Source organism: Physeter macrocephalus, chromosome 1 (genome assembly GCF_002837175.3).
Source record: "Physeter macrocephalus isolate SW-GA chromosome 1, ASM283717v5, whole genome shotgun sequence".
NCBI classification, from domain to species: domain Eukaryota; kingdom Metazoa; phylum Chordata; class Mammalia; order Artiodactyla; family Physeteridae; genus Physeter; species Physeter macrocephalus.
Window position 1 is genome coordinate 48,260,765 of NC_041214.2, and position 21,216 is coordinate 48,281,980.

The window sequence follows — 21,216 nt, forward strand, 5'->3', positions numbered from 1 at the left end:
TCCGGGAGGATCCCACATGCCGCGGAGCGGCTGGGCCCGTGAGCCATGGCTGCTGAGCCTGCGCGTCCGGAGCCTGTCCTCCGCGGCGGGAGAGGCCACAGCAGAGGGAGGCCCGCAAAGCACAAAAAAAAAAAAAAAAAAAAAAAAGCAATCCCAGTAGCAGCCCAGGTTGAAGGGGAAGGGCCTACACAATGGTGTGGCTCCCTGGAGGTGTGTGGGTCACCTGGGCAAGCCATCTTTGGAAACCAGCTACATGCTAACTAGAAATACATGCACACCTCTTCTTCGATACAAAGTTAACATGGCCTAATCAATTCACAGTGCCATAAACTGGGTGGCATGTGTCAGCGAACGCATTTCAATACTTATTCAGAATGTCAGGGAGCAATAATCATCACCCCTCAAAGTCCACAGGGAGATTTCTTGTCTATGAATTGTCAGGAGTTCTCTAAACAACAACAAAAAAAAACTGGAGCAAAAAGATGGCTGAAATGATGTCATTTTGCACGTTGAGAGCTGGAAACCATCACAAGTGAAAAATAAAATGGGACATGAAATATTAAGTGGCATATCAGGTTTATTGCATATGTGACCATGAGAGTGCTTTTTATTTTGTCTTATGGAGCTCTAAAAGAATCCATGTAATGGATTAAAGGTATTAAAACTCCCATATTCTCCCTGGCTCTAGGCCAGGGAACAGGGCATGATAAATAATCCCAATAGACGGAATATGTAGGAAGGAATTTTAAAATGTATTTACGATAGACATAGTGACCTCCCTAACTAATAAAAATGTGTACATGAGGTTAGTTTTGAGGGAAATGTGCAGACCTTACACATTTATAGTGTATATAAATACTGTATACACTGTAGTGCTTAGCATCCTTAAACTATTTCCCTCATCTCTGTAACATATGGCTATCATATTCTGTCTTTACCCTAGAAGCAAAGAAAAGCATGGATTTTATAGTACATGTGCAGTTACTCTAAGAAGGAATAGTTTTAATTTCCTTTATCTTAAAGCAGGGGTCAGGAAACTGAGCCATATCTGGTCTGCAGCCTGTTTTTTGGTAAATAAAGTTTTATTGGAACATGCCACGCCCACTCATTTATGTCTTGTATGTAGCTGCTCCCCCTACCGCAGCAGAGTTGAGTGGCTGTGACAGAGACCATATGGCTCACAAAGCCTAAAATATTTACTGTCTAGTCCTTTACAGAAAGAGTTTACTGATCTTGTCTTAAAACGTTAAAAAATCAGTAGGACGGCTTCAAATAGAAATGAGTGCTTTGTTTCTCGGTTATAATAATGTAGGTGGATTCAGGAGGCCAGTTCTGGATCAAGCTGTTTCCGAACTCTGTGACCTTGGCCAAGTCCTTTAACTTCTCTAAGCTTCGGTTTCCTCCTATAAATAATGAAGAGTAAAAATTGGATAATGATAATAATCCCTGCTCTTCTTCACACTTTTGCCCTGAGGGAGCAAGTGAGGGAATGGGACGAAAACACACCTGGAATCCTCCACCACCAGGTAATGTGTGCTGTTGGCAGATCTGCTGAATTGGCTGAAACGGTCATCATGTATTTGATAATGCCTAGGATACCTATGCAAGGATTTCTATGCAGATTTCATTCTTTCACTCATTTTTCAACCAACATTTATTAAGCACCTGCTGTGTACTTTTACGCACTGAGTATTTAAAGGCAAGTCAGCCGAAGCCTTTGTGTGCTCGTGACATGCCCGGTCATGGCAGCCTAGGGCACCATCGGATCCCAGCCTCCAGCTGGGACCATCTTTACTGTCTGGTATTTTTAGTTGTCAGTTTGTGTGGGCGAAGAATGGCGTCTTCTAACTTCTTTTTAACCCAGCATTTAGCACGGTGTCTGGCCTTGCCAGGTGCTCAATAAATACATGTCAGCAGTTGGATGTTGCTGGCTGATAATCCTGGCCCCATCCACGCGGCCCCCCATTGGTCCATGCAAAGGTTTGAGACTTTGGGTTCCAGCAGCTGTGGAAGGCTCCCAAAGGGGAGATCGCCGTGGGAAGGAGGAGTTTCAAGAAGCTGTTTCTGAGGGGTCTATGCACATGGATTGGGGATGGGCCACGAGGAGAGGGCTGTGGTGGTCCTTTGGGTGATGCGCAGAGTTTGGGAGGGACGCGACCGCTGAGTGGGAGCGTGCGGGAGCAGAGCTGACACAAAGTGCTCTGCTCACATTCGCTTGTGGGGGAATCTTATCAGCAGGGACAAGCGTTTTGAGAGGGAAGATGGAAGCAAAGGTCAGCAAATCAAGACTTGAGACTACTGCTTAGGAGGAAGATGGGAGGTGAATCGTGTCGAGATTCGTGAGCACAGGCACTACCCCTGATCCTGTGATGATGGTAACTCTGCTTGTGCCGCCTGTGCGACAGGCATTGGGCCCAGTGCTTTACAGTGATTCATCATTTAATCCTCACGATGATCCAATGCTGGATAGGATGTCATTTTGTACAAGGAGAAATGGAGACTCAGAGACACTAAGTAACTTGCCCAAAGCCACACAGCTAGTAGGTAGGAGAGTTAGGATTTGAACCCAGGCAGGCAGGCCCCAGAGTTCACACTTCCAACCACATGCTTCAGCTTGTCTTTAAAGATGGGAAGTTCCCTGAAGGAAGGAATATCCAAAAAGACCTGAGCCTTGGGGCCTGCTCACAGGTGGTAAAAATGTCTTTGAATTATTTTTTCAAGTTTTCCTTAGCAATTTCTTTTTTTCTTTTACATAATTTATATATCATTCAGTTCACCCTTATAAAGTGTACAATTTAGTGGGTTTTAGTATATTCACAGAGTTGTGCGACCACTACCACTATCTAATTTCAGAACACTTCCATCGCCCCAAAAAGAAACTTGTAATGGTGAATTTTATGTATCAACTTGTCTGGGCCACGGGGTGCCCGGATATTTGGTCAAACATTATCCTGAGTGTTTCTGTGAGGGTGTTTTGTTTTGTTTTATTTGTTTTTTTTTTTTATTTTATTGGAGTATAGTTGATTTACAATGTTGCGTTCGTTTCAGGTGTACAGCAAAGTGAATCAGTTATTCATGTACATCTGTCCACTGTGTTTTAGATTCTTTTCCCATTTAGGTTATTAACAGAGTATTGAATATAGTTCCCTGTGCTATACAGTAGGCTCCTGTTGGTTATCTATTTTATATATAGTCGTGTGGGTGTGTTCATCCCAAGCTCCTGATTTGTCCCTCCCACCAGCGTTTCACCCTTTGGTAACCATCAGTTTGTTTAGCAATTTCTTTTTTAAGAACTAAAATGAAAGCACTTTGACACGGTCAACCTTCTCACATCAAGAAATAGTGAGAAATCACTGTTTTGAAGGAAGAAAAAAAATCAACCATGTTAGAGCGTTTCTGTCTATAATCTGAACAATTCCATGTAGAAAATTAAGAATCTTTTAAACTAAGATATCCCCAGTGGGTCCTTTTGAGCTGGTGTGTGATGCTCATCTCCAGCACTAACAGAGTCGTCATGTTAGTCCACTAGAAGGTTCGGTGGGGATGCTTCCGGTTGCCCCCCATACCCTGGTCCTCTTGGGAGGGAGTGATCCAGGTCTTCCTGAGGCATCCCAACACTGCAGACGGGGACAGAAGAGCCAGCGCACAACTTCGGGTTGCATTCTTGTGCCAGATACATTCTGGTTGAGGGAGTGTAAGTGGCCCACTGGTGAAAGCTGGAGAAGCAGCCCGGGGACGGGGACCCGAGCTCTCCTCTCGCCCCCCAGCAAAGCCCCAAAGCTGGCGGTGGAGCGGGCCACATGTGGCCTGAGTTACCCGCGCCGGACAGCGTGGAGTTACACGCCCTTGGACCGCCGCCAGAGGCCCTTGGAACCTGGTCTGAGCTGCTGCCACCCGGCCCGCTGGGGCTGCCTTCTTGGCAGGGAAGGTGCGGGAGGGCTTCGTGGGCCCGGGATGTGTGCCTCCTCATTCCTGTGTTTGCCTCTGGGGACTTTCCTACTTTATTGCTTTGACTGGAAAGAAGAAAGGGCATTCCTTCTGTCCCTTTAGCTTCTTTCCTTTTTAGTTTTCCAGTTTTACTTTGCTCCTTATGCCAGGATGACTGCATGGGTCTGCTTGACGTGGTCTGTATTTTCTCAGACTTGCTGCCAGGGACTCTACCAGCCTCTTGCCAAAGAAGTTGTGCACGATCACAAGACAGGATGTCATCCCCGGGGTCACACCCATTCTCTTGAGCCCAAGACCACTTGCGTGCCAATTCCTGCTTATCTGCTCCCCTCTGGATGGCCTCGAGCCAGTTCCCTCACCAGCCTGTGCCTCCAGTTTCTTGCCTGGAAGTATTTTTTAGAGATACTAAGATGAGGTCTCTCATAGGGCTGTTATGGGGGCCAAATGAATTAATATATGTCAAATGCTTAGAACAGAATGGGGGTGGCAGCTAGCCCGCGGTAGATGCCCCATGATGGTCGCTGTTAATACTGTTGTCGTATTCTTCTTCTTTTTTAAAAAATTTATTTATTTATGTATTTATTTTTGGCTGCGTTGGGTCTTCGTTGCTGTGCGCGAGCTTTCTCTAGTTGGGGCGGGCAGGGGCTGCTCTTTGTTGCGGTGCGCAGGCTTCTCACTGCGGTGGCTTCTCTTGTTGCGGAGCACGGGCTCTAGGCACGCGGGCTCAGTAGTTGTGGCACACGGGCTTAGTTGCTCCGCGGCATGTGGGATCTTCCGGGACCAGAACTCGAACCCGTGTCCCCTGCATGGGCAGGCGGATTCTTAACCACTGCGCCTCCAGGGAAGTCCCTGTCGTATTGTTTTTGTTTGACTTGACTCTATAGAATTTCCCATCATCTTCTAAGGCATTAGTCACATCAAGATTTGGCTCCCCCACCTGTTCCCAAATACTCTAACAAACAAGTCCTCGAATATAGAGTTGTGTCGTTTACAATGCGTAAACCCTGCAGTGTGGTACACACACTTGTCATCCCCATTTCTCAGGTTAGGAAACTGAGGCTCAGGAAGGTGAAGTGACCGTAGTAAGAGGCAGTGTCAGGCACTGAGCTCCCGCCTCTGTCTCCGTGCTCCAAGAAGTTGTTTTTTTTGTCCTAAAGTCTTCGCATAAGTAGTCTCCTTACCCTAGAGCAGGGTTTTTCAACCTCAGCACTGTTTCTAATTTGGGCCAGACAGTTCATTGTCGTTGTCTGGGGAGGGGGAGGGAGCTGTCCTGTGCACTGTGGGATGTTTTTTTGTTTGTTTTTGCTTAATTTTTATTGGCGTATAGTTGATTTACAGTGTTGTTAGTTTCAGGTGTACAGCAAAGTGAATCAGTTTTACATACACATATTTCTGTTCTTTACCATATTCTTTTCCATTATGGTTTATTACAGGATATTGAATATAGTTCCCTGTGCTATACAGGACAACCTTGTTGTTTATTTTATATTATTTTGTTTTATTTTTTAATTTTTATTGGCATATAGTTGATTTACAATGTTGTGGTAGTTTCAGGTGTACAGCAAAATGAATCAGTTATACATATAACCATTCTTTTTTTTTTTCCATTTTTAAAGTCTTTATTGAATTTGTTACAATATTGCTTGTTTTATGTTTTGGTTTTTTGGCCGCAAAGCATGTGGGATCTTAGCTCCCCGACCAGGGATTGAACCCACAACCCCTGCATGAGAAGGCAAAGTCTTAACCACTGGACCGCCAGGGAAGTCCCCATATGTCCATTCTTTTTCAGATTCTTTTCCCATATAGGTCATTATAGAGTATTGAGTAGAGTTCCCTGTGCTACACAGTAGGTCCTTATTAATTATCTGTTTTATATATAGTAGTGTGTATATGTCAATCCCAATCTCCCAGTTTATCCCTCCGGCCCTTTCCCCCTCGGTAACCATAAGTTTGTTTTCTACATCTGTGACTCTGTCTCTCTGTTTTGTAAATAAGTTCATTTGTACCATTTTTTTAGATTTCACATGTATATCATACAAAATTTCTCTTTCTCTGTCTAACTTACTTCACACTGTATGACAGTCTCTAGATGCATCCACGTCTCTACAAATGACCCAAGTTCGTTTCTTTTTATGGCTGAGTAGTATTCAATTGTATATATGTACCACATCTTCTTTATCCATTCATCTATTGATGGACATTTAGGTTGCTTCCATGTCCTGGCTACTGTGAATAGTGCTTGCAACGAACATTGGGGTACACTGTGGGATGTTCAGTAGCATCTTTGGCCTCTACCCACTAAATGTCAGTAGTCGCCCCCAGTTATGACAGCCAGAATCTCTCCGGACATTGCCAAATGTCTCTTGGGGGGCAAAATCAGTGTTGGTTAAGAGCCACTGTCAAAGATTAAGGAAGGTGGAAGGGAAATGTGGGAGGATGGGGCGGGGTCTGGGTTGTCCATCACTTATGAAACATCGTGTGCCAGGCAAGTTGCAAACAGTGTCTCTCGTTCACCAACAGGAATTCTAGGATAGTCTGCATTGTCCTAGGAGACACTTAGGACTCAGAGAAGGAACGAAAACTCTATGGTCACTAACTTAGTAAGTGTCAGAGGAGGGATTCAAATCCAGGTCCATCTGGAGCAAAGCCCATGCCGTCCCATCACTTCCTCACACAGTTTTCTGCAGGTTCAGGGCATTTTAGTTCTTTTTAGGAACAAAGGAAACTCACACGATGAGGATTAAATTGGTTTCAGAGCTTTTTGAGGCCACTAGTGTGTCTACCTGTAAAATATCAACCAAATAAAACAAAAAACACTTCTCTGCAGCAAAGTATAACCGAGTAAGTACATTACTTTGTTGCAAAAGAGGTTACATTCTGGTGTCTTTACCCTTGAGCTTTCTCAGATCTCAGAAGAATGGCAAAAATTCCCATGTGACAGAGTAATTTCATCATCATCTTTTAAAAATATTCCACCAGTTTCCCCCCTGTTTTCTGTAAGGACTGGTACCAATGTGATTTTCAAATATATTTACAGTATATAAGCAAAGAATTGTGTATCTGAGATGATAAACATTTTAGTGCTCCTGTTTTAATCCACTATGGGTGCAGGAAATTTGAACAGATAATAGAATGTCATTTGTTAGTGCAATAATTGCTTTTTAAGAATTATGGAAATCCTGATTGGAAGTGGAATATGGGACTGAATCATTTGGTGTGGAGATAAGCTCTTCAGGGACCTTGGTATTGCGACGTAATTAGCTTCATCTACACGCGACTCCTGAGGCGGGTTACAGCATTTGTTCACTTAACGCCTTCCATTTCGGATGTCTCTCAGTTCACATCATTAATAAGTAGTTAGATATGTCGGCCCGTTAAGTGATTTTAAGGGAGAATTTATTTGAACCTGTCATAAGCTATCTTAGTATGTCCTGGAAAATCGTGATCTAAAGCACCGTCTGTTACAAACGTCACCTACAACAACCTATGACATAATTTTCGACCATGTTCCTTGGAGCAAGAAAGCATATTATAAAAATGAAATGTAGGTGTTGAACGTGTCATAGTCCCTTAGGAAAATATGACAGCACTTCCTATGGTAAAAGTCGGTCTCAGGAATAATTTCTGCTGCTGGCTGAGAGCCCAGACAGGTGTAGCTGCAATACAGAATGATTAGGGGGTCCTCAGCCTCCCTGTCTCTCTTTTTAAGGCCCAAACTATCTTGTCAAATTTAACCATGTCTTGAATCAAATCAGTGTTTGGAAAATTATAACCGTGAATTAAAAGAAAGGGAGGTACACAATCCTGCAGTTCTCAATTATGAGTAAACAGGCCCAACCGGACCACACCCAGTGATTTACTTCCTAAGGAGGTGGAAGATGAGAAGTTAAAAAGCTGTGGGTTTGAGTGAAGTAAGAGTAATATCTATTCAGCCATTTAAATCTCTTTTGTAATAAAACAGACCACTAATAAGAGCCTGCTGTATAGCACAGGGAACTCCACTTCGCTGGAACAGTGGAAACTAACACAACATTGTAAAACAACGCCACCCCAGTTAAAAAATAAATAAATCTCTTCCGTAAAGGCTGCGAGTAGTGTGTTGTTTAAATTTCCCAGTTCTAAGGTGCGGGGGTTCTCCGGCCCTGCTGTCCCCTTGGGTTCTGGGGAAGAGTCAGTGAGTTCACGGTGTCAATACGAAGCCTTTGGCGCAGCCCTGGGCACTTAGTAAGTGCTCGGTAAGTGGTAGGTGCTGTTAGTTCAGCTCTTCCGGTGCAACTCTGACCCCTTCTGCCAACTAAAATCCACTGCCGAAATGCCGTGGGAGCGGACGCAGGCTTCTGGGAAGCATAAACACCGCGCAGCCTGGAGCTCTTAAGGTATTAAGTGCTCAACAAGGAGCGCATTTAGTGAGGACCTGAGCAAAGGGGGAGCCGACAGAGTCAACGGTGCCAAACTGACTCAGCAGATTGGGGTTCCGGGGAGGTTAGGAGAGCAACAAGACATTTTTATGTCAAGGTGTCTCGAATGTTGCTAGTGTGCGTGGGAATTATCTGGGGATTTTGTTAAGATGCCTGTTGGGATTCGGCGGGCATTTGTGGGGGGGCGGGTGGAGGGTGGAGGGGAGTGGGAGCCTGCGTTTGACCCGGTTCCCAGTTGGTGCTGATGGTGCGAGCCCGGGACCGCACTTTGGAAAGCAAGGCTTTCTTGAAGGACTTAAAAAGCAGAGTCTTCGCGGCCCTTCTTTTGTCCCCTGCCTGTCCTCAGCACCTGTTGCATGTGTGGTCAGAATAGCAGGGATTCTCATAACCCGGCCCCAGCCCTCGGCCAGGATCCCGGGTGACCCGGGCAAACACACACTCCTTCAGGGTCACGGGCAGGTTACTGAGTCAAGACTGCCAGAGCCCGCCACGCCGTTTTCCTCCCCTCCCCTCCCCTCCCCCAGACCCGGGACTAATCTTGGAGCTTCTCAGTAATAACAAAGCCAGCAGCAGAGTGAGTCAAGACCATTTCAAAGCAGAGTTTTTCTTGTTTGGCAATTACCTAATTTCAAAATGCGATTCACAGATTTGCAAAATCCCCTGTGTGTGGAAACAAATCGCGTCTCCTGAAAGATGATTAAAAGCAAGATCGCCCCCCCCCCCCAGCACACACACACACACACACGAGGCGACTGGAAAATTAAATGAGCAGCAGTACGGAGGTCCCCAGTCCCACGCTCACGGTTGGAGACATGTAAATGATATTTCAGTAAAGGCCCACGGGCGCGCGCGCGCATGCGCACACGCCCGCAGCGGAGAATCTGGTTCTAATTACTTGTACTTTGGTTGAACTTTGGCGTTTCCTTTGACTTTCTCCCTAATGTATGAGAGCTGTGGGCCTTGCGATCCTGCAGTGAATCCACAGAAAAAGGGGGGGAAAAATCCAGACCGGCTCTCCTCCGTGCCAACAAAAATGAAACCCAACTAAATGTTGTGACCAAATGCAACACTTTGCTAGTCTCCGTTAATTAGCTGAAATTACTCCCTCCCACCGGGTCCCGGAGCTCAGGGCTCAAAATTCCCCCGGGGCCGTGCAGGAAATGCCTTTTGCTTTACAACTCCTTTTTCTTTTAAGGCTCTGCTACCCAGAGAATGCATTAAAATGCTGTCTTAATCATCGAAAGTTCTAGCGAAAAGGCAGGGCTTTCATTGTGCAGGATGCCTGCCTGACCGCCTCTAAAATCCTGAAGTCTGTCAGCATGGCTTAGCCCGCCATAAATTAGTTCTCACAAAGAAAAACATAGTATACTGGGCCTTCTCTTAAAAATGTTATCTGCTACTTAATCTAACCTTTAGAAAAATGCCAAGCATGTTAGGAATTGTGAAGGGCGCTATTGTTAGAGGCTTTCCGTGTGTTTAAATGACACTCAGGTGTGTTGTAACAACAAGGACGTTTATACTGTGTTTTCTCAGGTGAGTTAATTTGCAAGTGCCAAGTCCTCTTAACAGGCAACAGCATTATTATTATTATTATTATTTTGCTTTTATTTTGGGAGTGAATTAGACCCCCCGAGTTGTGGCAGTGTTTAAGAAGGTCGTGTCACTTGGGAGTGCCGGTATTCTGCTTTTCTGCGGTGTCTCGGTCGGTGGAGAGTTCGTTTGGTCTGCTTTTGTTTTGTCTGCAAACAGCCTCTGAGTTTATAGAGTCCTTCAGAGCAGTGCTTCTCAAAGTGGCAGCTGCGGCCCGCTGCCAGTACTCGAGGAGATAGGGCAGCCGTGAGAGCAAATGCTTAGAAACTTGTACAGAAATTTGGCAGAGGAATTTTACATCTAAAAGATCCTTTTTTTCCCTGCTTGTGTTTTGAGCATCTTTTTCTTAATTCCTTTTTTCTGGAGTTTCATTTTGTGTGTCTTTTTTTCCCTTAGGGATTTGTTTTTATTGATTTTATCAATCTATGAGAAGAAAAAAAAAGTCCTTTACCATAGATAGTCTGAAAACCAGTAATTTAAAGCAAATGACTTCCTCCCTATCCCCGGAATTCTGCTGCTGGTTGCTGGTCTGGACCACACTTTGAGGAGCATTAGTTTAAAGGCAAACGAGACCTGTAGTGAATTTTTCGGCAAGGAAGGTGATTCTAGCTTTGGGTGCTCTAGTGACAGCCACCTTTGAGTTGCGGGGTTGGAGAGGTTTAAAATATGGGCTGGAAGCTTCTGTCAGTGCAGGTTTTGGATCGCTGTCTCCTTTGGCCAGTGGGCAGCCCAGAGAAGCCCCCTCAGCACTTCTGGTGCTGACTCTCCTCTGGGCAGGGACCCATGGAGCCAAACATCCATCTCGAGCAACAGAAGTTCCTGTCTTGGCCATTCCCTAACAAACGAGGCAGCGCATCTGGTTAGCAGTTTGGATGCCACCTTGGAGGTTGCTGCTTGTTGGGGATGCAGTCACTAAACAAAACTCAATAAGACAATAAGTAAGCAAGGAAATAAATAAAAGCAGGAGGCGAAAAGCAGATCTGAATTAGTCCTCAAAGACTGCTTTTCCCTGAACTGAAATCACGACAGGGTGGCTGGAGTGCGGTTGTTTTCTTAAATGACACAAGCCTCTTTTCCCCCCTGGGAAGTCTAAAAACTGCTTTTTTGGCCTGCCTGAGATCGCTGAATGAGCTAATACAGGACACATTGTCTGCTGGGCCTGCAGGGTTTTTGAGCAAAAAATTCATCATTCCATAGACTGATTGTGCTTGCCTGGAATAAGGCACAAAATGTTTGACGTCTCTCAAGGGCATTTGATGAATCTAACTCTCATTTAAAGGGACTAATAGATTATTGATTTAAGCAGGACGACAGCGAACAGATCAACGGCAGGCACTCTGTAGCTGTCTTTAATGCCAGAACTGACTCTGAAGGGGGCCCTGGGCTATCCCCCTGCCTTGTTTCCCACTGTCTTTGGGGGGGGGCAGTGACGGGGGGGCACCACAGGGCAAGAGGAGCACTAATGAACTTGGCCAAAGTATGTTTTTGCTACATTACCAAAAAGGCCAGAGGTTGCATTGAAGTTCAAATCTGCTTTTGTACTGATGCCATATCCTGGTTGTAATCCTAGAACTTGTGTTGGCATGTTTGCTTAAAGCTAGCTTTGGCAATCTGACGGTACCACAGAGATTTTTCTTATTTGCTTTGCATTGTTCTCAGCATCACGGGCCACACAGAGGAAATGAAGGACCAACCATGATCTTTTTTGAGGGGACATTTGAATATATATAGTCAAATAGTTAATGCTTTACCACCAATGGGAAAATTTTTCCAAAGATGATTATTTCTTTTTTTTTTTTTTTTTTTTTTGTGGTATGCGGGCCTTCCCCTGTTGTGGCCTCTCCCGTTGCGGAGCACAGGCTCCGGACGCGCAGGCTCAGCGGCCATGGCTCACGGGCCCAGCCGCTCCGCGGCACGTGGGATCCTCCCATACCGGGGCGCGAACCCGGTTCCCCTGCATCGGCAGGCGGACGTGCAACCACTGCGCCACCAGGGAAGCCCCAAAGATGATTATTTCTTGTCATATATGTTTTTTCTATATATGTTTGTCTGGGATGCACATGTGGCATTTGTAGGATTCACGTTACAAACCACAATAGACGGAATCAATTCATCCTTCAAAACACAGCCTGGTCACCTCCTTCCTCTGGGAAGCCTCCCTTGATTTCTCTGAGCTGAATAAGGCTTATAGCCCTCTCTGTCATATCATATCATATCCGTGTTTCCCAAACTGCTGCAATTTGGATTCACCTGGGAATACTTTTTTAAAAACACTGATGCCTGGCTCCCCCTCCCAGGCATTCTGCCATAATAGGTCTAAGATACAATCTAAGCATTAGGATGTGTAAAAGCTCCCTAGGTAGTTCTAACATACAACCAAGTTTGAGAACCAGTGTATTGTATTCTAATTGTTGGTTTACTCTCTATTAGGCCAAACTTGACAAGGCTAAGGGTATACCATGTACTGTCCATAGCATGTAACACACACTTGATATGTTATAGTCAGGGAATTAAATGTTTGAACACACCGGGCTTCCCTGGTGGCGCAGTGGTTAAGAATCTGCCTGCCAATGCAGGGGACACGGATCCGAGCCCTGGTCCGGGAAGATCCCACATGCCATGGAGCAAATAAGCCCGTGCGCCATGACTACTGAGCCTGCGCTCTAGAGCCCGCGAGCCACAACTACTGAGCCCGTGTGCCACAACTACTGAAGGCCACGCACCTAGAGCCCGTGCTCCGCAACAAGAGAAGCCACCGCAATGAGAAGCCCGTGCACCGTAACGAAGAGTAACCCCTGCTCCCCGCAACTAGAGAAAGCCCGCATGCAGCAATGAAGACCCAACGCAGCCAAAATAAATAAATAAGTTTATGGAAAAACAAAAAGATTGCACACACCAACATCCATTGTACAAATACGGGGAAAGCACTACTAGTGAAATAACCACAGCCTTAATAAAAGTCCAGAGCCCTTGCTATTGATTGCTTCCAAATAGAACATTTTCATCCATACACCTGTTGAGGGAAAGTTTTCTGATTCACTCCTTGGTTATAAGTGACTCTCATCTATTGAAAAAGGCTTTCGATTCTGAGGTCTCCCTGCTTGCATGTGCTTTGCCTGAGTTTCTTGGGGATTAGATTGCCTGCAGTTCAGTTTCCTCTCTTTGGGAGGGGGAGATGGTGGACCCCCTCAGTACATGGATTTGAAGCTGCATATTTAAGGAAATTACCACCCACGTTTGAAATTCAGGGCATAGCTCTGACAGCTGAATCCAGACCTAATAGAATTCTATTTACAACCTTCCTGGACAAGCCAGGTTAGCTGTTCTACACGAGCCAGTAGAACATGAAAATACACTCTCCCCACATTGCACACGATGCGGGATTGCTCCTTGTGGTGACAACACACCTCGGTCCCTAGGGGGGAAGTAGAGGCACACAAAACCAATCAGAAAGTTCTGGGAGGCGTTTAGGGGAGGACTCACTTATGCTGATATTAGGATCGTAAATTGACACAGCCTTTCTAGAACTCACAACGTATTCTTAAATAGCCATAATTTTTGAACTAATAATTCCACTTCTAAGAAATTAGCCTAAGGAAATAGTCAGAGATGTGCTGAGATTAGCTACAAAGATATTCACCATAATGGAATGTTTTGCGGGAAAAATATTTATTGACAAGGAAACAAACTCATGACACAGTAAGTTAAACAAAGTCCCAAACAGAATCTACAGTATAATTCCACTTTTTAAGGTAAACAAACCGACCAAAAACATTTATATGCATAGTAAAATGTTTTGAAGGGTAGATGCCAAGATAACAGTAATTTTGTCTGAATGAAAGGATTGTGAGTAATTCTGTGTGTGTTCTCTTAGGTTTTTTTTTTTTTTTTTTTTTCAGGGCTCCAGAAGCATTTAATTTTTTAACATCTCTGAAATCAGACTGTGTCTCACAAGCATTGATGGGTCATAATTTAATTGGCAGTACTTTTTTGTCTTTCTTAATGGTACATAGAATAACATGCATTTTATAATCTGTGGTGACTCAGGATCAGTGACACCCAGTAATAACAATAGTAACAACAGCAGTAGCAGCATCTTAGATTTTTTTATTGCAATATAGTTGATATACAATGTTATATAAGTTACAGGCGACAATATAGTGCTTTACAATTTTTAAAGGTTATACTCCATTTATAGTTATTATAAAATATTGGCTCTACTCCCCGTGTTGTATCCTTGTAGCTTATTTTATATTGTTTTCTTAGATTTTTAACAAAGAGCGATGTATGATTTTGTACTGCTTTCTTGTCGATGCCATTATGACTCATTTGCTTTCAGTGAAGCTGATTGGTTTAGGGGGAGGCATGCTTTTGCTTTTGTAGCTTGTTAGCTGATCTGATGAGCTCTCGCGACATCTTCGATGCCCACCTTCCTGTACAGCCCTTGCCACAATTGTGCTGAGCTACCCAGTAAAGACAGTACTAGATTTATCTACTAGACCTGCCCAACTCTAATGAATTCATTCCAAGATTCTTCTGAATTATGACAATACTATTATTATAGTTGATACTATTTCAAAGGGATAATTAATTAATTTTAAAGGAAGCCAATGAGTATGTGAAAGCTACTTGGTTTCTAATTTTACCATTTAACAACTTAGAAGGGCACTTAGGGCTTGGAATGAAGACAAATAAGGAAAAGGGGAAAAGCTCATGTATTAATTCAACAAATATTTATTGATTCTCCACCTACTATGTGCCAGCGCCTCTTCTAGGCCTGCAACAGAGTTGTAAACAATTCATCTGAGTTCCTTGGTTTCACAAGACCCATACTTGGTGGGGAGTAGCACAGGTAGAATATAAAATTGTACACAAACAGACTTTCTAAAGTTAGGCACTAGATAGGGTATTATAGAAAATAAAATGAGAGATAGTGACCACAAGTGGGAAGGGGCCTTTTATTTAGAAAAGTCACCCGTAAGGAGGTGACATTTGCTCTAAGATCTAAGAGAGAAAAGGGACTAGACGTGTGAAGGTCTGAGAATTTCCAGGTAGGGAGAATGGTCAGCTCAATCCCCGTAAGTTGGTACGAGAGCTTGACCTGTTCAAGAGATGGAACAGAAACCAAGCGTTTAGAAGTCAATAAATGAGGAGAGTCATAAGATTCAGTGATGTTACCGAAGGCCCATATCGTGAAGAGCCTTGTGGGGCACAGCAAGGAGACTGACTTTGCTCTCATTGGTGACGGTTGGAGCGTGTGAGGGCTCTCGGCAGGTAAGGGAGACAGAGCGATTTTAACTTGGGAGCAGGCACCCGACTGTGCGTGTGCAGGGGGGACCCTAGGCCGGAAGGGCGGGCACCAGGAGACCAGTGCAGAAGCTTCTGCAGTAACTGAGGTGAGAGGTGCTGCCGGGTCGCTGGGCTGGCCTGGCAGCAAGATCTCAGACACGGATGGATTAACAGTATGTGTAGGGGGCAGAGCTGACTTGCTGAAAGTTTGGCTATCGGACAATCCAGTGGGTAGAGTAGCTAATCTGGGAGATGGTGAACAGTGGAACAACTGGAAATTTTATACTCTGGGAAATATACTGTGTATTGTAAAGTGACTGGAGGTTGGAAGATTCTGGAACATTATTTGACCACTTTCAGCCCCTCCCTTCCCCACTTCCTCATCCTTTATGAGCAGTTTTGCCTGTAATAGGAACAGGGCCAGGTCTTGCTTTGACACTGAGCATAAATCTGGAGAGTAGGGATGGGAGCATACCTGAATCTTAAGTTCTATAAATTCCTATTCCTCATGGATTGGGGGTGGTTAAATAATGAGATGGGGGATCGCGTATTTGTAAGCCTAGAATGAAAAGCAACATCAGGCTGTGCCATCATTAATGTAATGCAATGCTTTTCAAACATTAACTGTACGTTCAGTCACCTGGGGGTTTGGTTAAGATGTAGATCTGGCTCCTTGGACTTGAGCTGGGGGCTGATACCGCGTTTTCTAATAAGCTCTGACGTGGTGCTGACGCTCCCGGTCCAAGGAGGACCCTGAGTAGCAAAGGTCTCGCCTCCACTGCTGTCAGTGAAGCTCAGCTCTGGCCCCGTGCTGACAGCCCTTTCCGTGTCCTTGTTGAATGTCTGCTTTGGGCATTTTCTTCCTTTGTCCTAAGGAACGTTCCTTTTGGTTAAGTGAGAGACAGGGTCAAGCAGGTCATTTCAGAGACTCTAACTGAACTGGAAGCTAGGGGGAACAAGAGTCGCAAGAGCCCTGGGTGTGCAGTGAACATCTGACTTTGTGTCTTGGCTTTACCACTGCCCAGTTGGTCCTGGACAAGTCACTGCACTCCTTGAGTTTCTGTTTCTCTTGAGGGTAAAATGGTGATAACATCATCTCCCTCACAGTGCCACGGTGCTCTGCAAATGAGAGAGGCATACGGGATTGCTTTGTAAACTGTCAATACCACGTTAGAGTCAGGATCGCCCTGCAGTGCCTACACTGGCAGCTCTTTTTGTGGGCCTCTCCTTGCTGTGTTATTGCTGAGCTGGGGGCAGAGGCCTATGAACTCACTGGTGAAAAAGCAATGAACTGAAATACGCTTTCTCTTTTTTTCTCCCCCTTCTCATCTCCACCGTAGCGATTGAAACACAGAGCACCAGCTCCGAGGAACTGGTCCCGAGCCCTCCGTCTCCACTTCCTCCCCCTCGAGTGTACAAGCCCTGCTTCGTCTGCCAGGACAAGTCATCGGGGTACCACTATGGAGTCAGCGCCTGCGAGGGGTGTAAGGTGAGTGCCCAGCTCCAGGGCTGGGCTGCTTTGATATCTTGTCACGTCACCTCCAGTCGGTGTGGTGCTCTGGGTTGTGTGTGATGGTTTCATTTCTTCCTTAGAGCTCATTAGTTAATTCAGAAACTTCTGGAAATGTCTGATGGGAGCCAAATGTTCTAGGGCCCTTAAAATAACCCGTAACAGTTCTTTTCAGGTCGCAAGAGCCTTTTGAAGGCGTCCTGAAAAGCATCCCCTATTTCTCTTTAGAACATGCCGTCTGGTGTCTTTGTAGTTTTATTTCATTTTTAAATATGACTGACAATCCCCTGAATCAACTTGCAGAGAATCCAAGGTTGAAATGGGGATTTATCTTCTGGCTGTTTCCTCAGCCCTGTGGCCTTTGAATTACAGTTTGATTTTCAGCCTGTGGGGACTTGCTACTGTGTGTGTGTGTGTGCGTCATAAATTCAGGGGAGCTGGATTTTAAATTCCAGCCTACAGAGTCATGGAGGCTGAACATGTGTCAGAGAGTCTATGTGGCTGCTTTGAATCAAACTAGACAATCATAATCGAGTCCAACAGGCTTAATTAAGTGAAAGAGCCTCTTATTTTTTTTAAAGAGAGAAAAGAAACAAAGAATGACTTCACAGGCGAATCCAACTCATCCACAGACAGTCTTTCAAAGGATCTGTGGCTCTCTTGAGCCAGCCCTTCCCTAGATAACACGGCTTCTCTCTGTTCCCACCGATGGCAGTTCAGGTGTGCTGTGTTTGTTTTTGTTTTTTTTTTTTCTTTCAGGTGTGCTGTTTATGTATCAAAACTGCATGATGCATTGGTCACTGCAGACGTGTTGGAGCATTACAGCCCCCTTCCCCGCCCCCAGATGCTCCAAGGCATTTTGTATTTAGCTGAGCAGACTGCATGCATGGGTCAGGAGCTAGTCTGTGACAAACCATGCTCAAAAAGGAATGGCTTGAAACCACAGCCTTTTTATTTATTTATTTTTAACTTTTTATTTTATATCGGAGTACAGTTGATTCACAGCGTCGTGTTCGTTTCAGGTGTGCAGCAAAGTGGTTCAGTTATACGTATACACACATCTATTCTTTCTCAGATTCTTTTCCCATTTAGGTGGTTACATCATATTGAGCAGAGTTCCCTGTGCTGTACAGGAGGTCTTTATTGTTGAAACCACAACTGTTAATTTGGCTTACGACTCATGGGCCGGTGCTCTCGGCCAGGTTCCTCTGGGGGTTTCGTGTGGTCCTAGCCGTGCTCCACACGGACCAGGTCCGCCGCAGGTTAGCTGGTGGGCTCTGCTTCCGAGGGTGCTGCCGGTTGGTGGGGGACCTCTCATCCCGTAGGGCTGGCCCCAGTTATTTTCAGGCAGGGTTCTAAAAGAGAGAGTCGGGCTACTCCTCCGGAGGCTCGGAAGGGACACAGTCGTGCTTCTGACACATTCCAGAGCAGGTCAGAAGGCCAGTCCGTACTCAACAGGTAAGAACATAAACTCAACTTCTTAGCAGGAGGAGCTGCTAAGTCACAAGATAAGAGGCGGGAATAGAGGGGGAGGACAGCTGGGGCCGTTTTTGCATTCGGTCTCCCGCCCAGCGCGTCTGATGGCCTGGGAACACAGAGTGAACCAGGACCTGGGACCCGGGACTCTAGCTGCACCTCACACACAGCCTGGCACATCCTGGGTGCTGAAAGATACAGCTTGAAGAAACGTCTGAGTGTCAGCCCCTCAAAGAAATTATGTGAGGTTTCCTTCCTTTTTGAACCATTTGAATAAACATGCATTTGTTTACAGGGTGAGGCCGGTTTGGAGTTCATTACAGCCTTAGGAATATCTCTTCCTCTGGGGTTGTGTTGGTTTGAAAGGAATGCCCCTTCTTCCAGTAGCCTCAGATATGGTGGTCAAGGAAGAGAACACAGCAACCAGTTGGCAGCTGGATAAAAAGCAAAGCATCTGTGCATCTAATTACTGCTTTATTATTGGTAACCCCTCGCTGAACCTACTTAAATTTATCCTGAGATCTGGGAAGGTTTCAGCAGAATCCCAGTTCACTCCGTCCATTTGTTGTGCAATCTATAAATAAATCATTTTCTAGTGCTCATTTGGAAGTTAAATGAAAAGACACTCCTTTATTTCAAAAAACTTTGTCATCTCATGACCAGAAACCTTAATGAGGGACGTTATAACTCAGTTTACCTGCTCCTGTTATGTCCTGGGAAAAGAAATTATCCAGCGTGTCTTCTCGTGCCAGATCCCAAGCCCTACCTCCATATTAAGCGGTTTCACACTCTGTAAAGTACAAACTGTTTTAATCACCTCTTAGTCAGCTAATTCCCTGACCTCTCGTTTTAATTTGGGATTCTGTCTCTTTTTAGGAAAAACCCCAACAAAAACAAAACCCGGAGCAGCACAAGCAACTTTGATGAACTTGGTAAAGCTGTTCAGAGTCCTATTGGGGTGTACCTTTTTTTTTTTTTTTTGCGGTACGCGGGCCTCTCTCCGGACGCGCAGGCTCAGCGGCCATGGCTCAAGGGCCCAGCCGCTCCGCGGCATGTGGGATCCTCCCGGACCGGGGCACGAGCCCGCGTCCCCTGCATCGGCAGGCGGACCCTCAACCACTGTGCCACCAGGGAAGCCCCAGGGGTGTACCTTTTTAATAAAGAACTATAAGCCCAATAAAGTCAGATGAGCTTGCCAACCAGTTGTCCGACTAAAGGGTTTTTGAACTATGGGTGGGTCTCTGAAAATGTGGACTGCCTTTCCCCCTGGTTGTTGAGAAAGACTGGTCTGCATTTTGGCTTGCTGGGAAAACGTGACAAAATTCATAGAACTGAAAAACATGAGAAAGCAAAGTATAATGTGATAGCCAAAGGAAAAAAATACATACCTTTTAAAAAAATTAAATATAACTTTTGTTATCATTTTAAAAATTACCAACACAATGCAGAATTTATTGTGTAAAAAATAGAACATTAAAATAACCATAGTTCTAGCCTGGGACAAAAACCCCTGTTAAACCTGTTTTTCTATTAGTATATGCATATTGTTATTTTTGGTGGTTTTTTACAAGGATAGAATTTTATGTTGTATATAGTGGTTTTAACTTTCTTTTTAAATTTAATAATCTTTCATGACCAAAATTTAAACAACTGCATAGTTTTTATGGCTATGCCATTAATGTTGTGGTTTATGGTTATATCATAATATATTTCATGAATTCCCTGTTGTACAATTGAGGTGTTCTCAATGTTTCTCTACTATAAATAATGCTTTAATAAATAGCCTTTATGTTTATCTCTGATAATTTACTTAGGATAAATTAGTAGAAGTGGAATTTCTAAGTCAGTGGCTCTGTACACTTTTAAGGCTTAAACAAATTGCCAAGATGCCCTCTAAAAGAGGTATAATAATGTAAGCTCAAGAGTTAGTATTATTGAAGACTATCTGTTAGAACTCTCTCCCTATGATTATGAGGTAATGAATCAAGAAACAACTTCTCTTCAGGAATTCTGCCTATCTTTAGTTTGGTTGTTTATAATGGGTCCCAGGCATGATACCATTTTGGGCTACCGGCGGATACACCATGGGCCCCCAGTTGACCTATAAGGTCTGGCCCATCCTTTGGCTGGAGATCAAAGATCACTTCTCTGGGCTGGGAGCCCCTGCTGTAAAGTAGGATTCCCAAACAGAACCCAATTTACATCTTTAAAAAGGAGTATCCACAGTAGCTTCCGCCTGTCATGACCAGAATGACCGTATTGACTATTGTTTGGGAAAGAGAACGTTCTGTCTCCCTAGGGACCAAGCGGCAGTATCAACCTCAGAATTTAATGAATGGGTTGTGGGCTACCTCTGGGAATGGCCAGTGGCTGCTGTGTTGACACAGCATCACCATGGCATCGTAACCACTAGCTGTACCATAGTGATGTCCTGTTAGGGGATTTCCAGCTAAACAGGACAAATGGCAAATTTTTATAGGGGACAAAGGGTACATAAAATGAACACGTGGTGTAGTTAGCTAAGAAGGTTTAATGATATAAAGTAATAAAGCTGATTTTCAGGTGTCTTTAAGAGACAGTCTCATTGCTCATAGCTAGAATTTATGCACAGTTTTGGCCTTTATCCTATTTACATTTCCATTTTTGTAGCTTTCAAAGAGTGTGGAATCCAGAGTGAGAATATCAGGATTTGAATCCTAGCTAGGCTACTTGCTAGTTTTGTGACCTTGGGCAAGCATCTTTCATTCTCTGTGTCGCTCTCTTTTCTCAATTGGAAAAATGGAGATAATAATACCACCTACCATCTAATATTGTTGTGAGGATAAAATGAGTTACTATAGAGCATATACTTGGCACATAGTAAGTGGTATATCTGCTTAGTTATTGTTTGTACTGTCATGAACTTATTATAATTACTTTTGCACACAGTCATGTAACATTGGTTATAATCTCAGTATTCCTTCTTGTAATGTTCTTTCAGCAATT

At 44.5% G+C, this 21,216-nt stretch overlaps 1 protein-coding gene across 3 annotated transcripts in view; it reads left to right on the forward strand.

Annotated features, from left to right (window-relative positions):
* RARB (retinoic acid receptor beta) overlaps window positions 1-21,216 on the forward strand; it is a 188,676-nt gene that overhangs the window by 15,787 nt on the left and 151,673 nt on the right. For 2 of the 3 annotated variants that reach the window (XM_028490331.2, XM_007114403.2), the window contains exon 2: window positions 16,586-16,734. Coding sequence is in view for 1 of the 3 variants with exons in the window: in XM_007114403.2 (XP_007114465.1) it covers window positions 16,586-16,734 (149 nt within the window). In the remaining 2 variants the exon portion in view is untranslated. Of the gene's footprint in view, window positions 1-8,201; window positions 8,325-16,585; window positions 16,735-21,216 lie in introns of those variants that run through there. The other variant, XM_028490329.2, reaches the window with a different exon arrangement.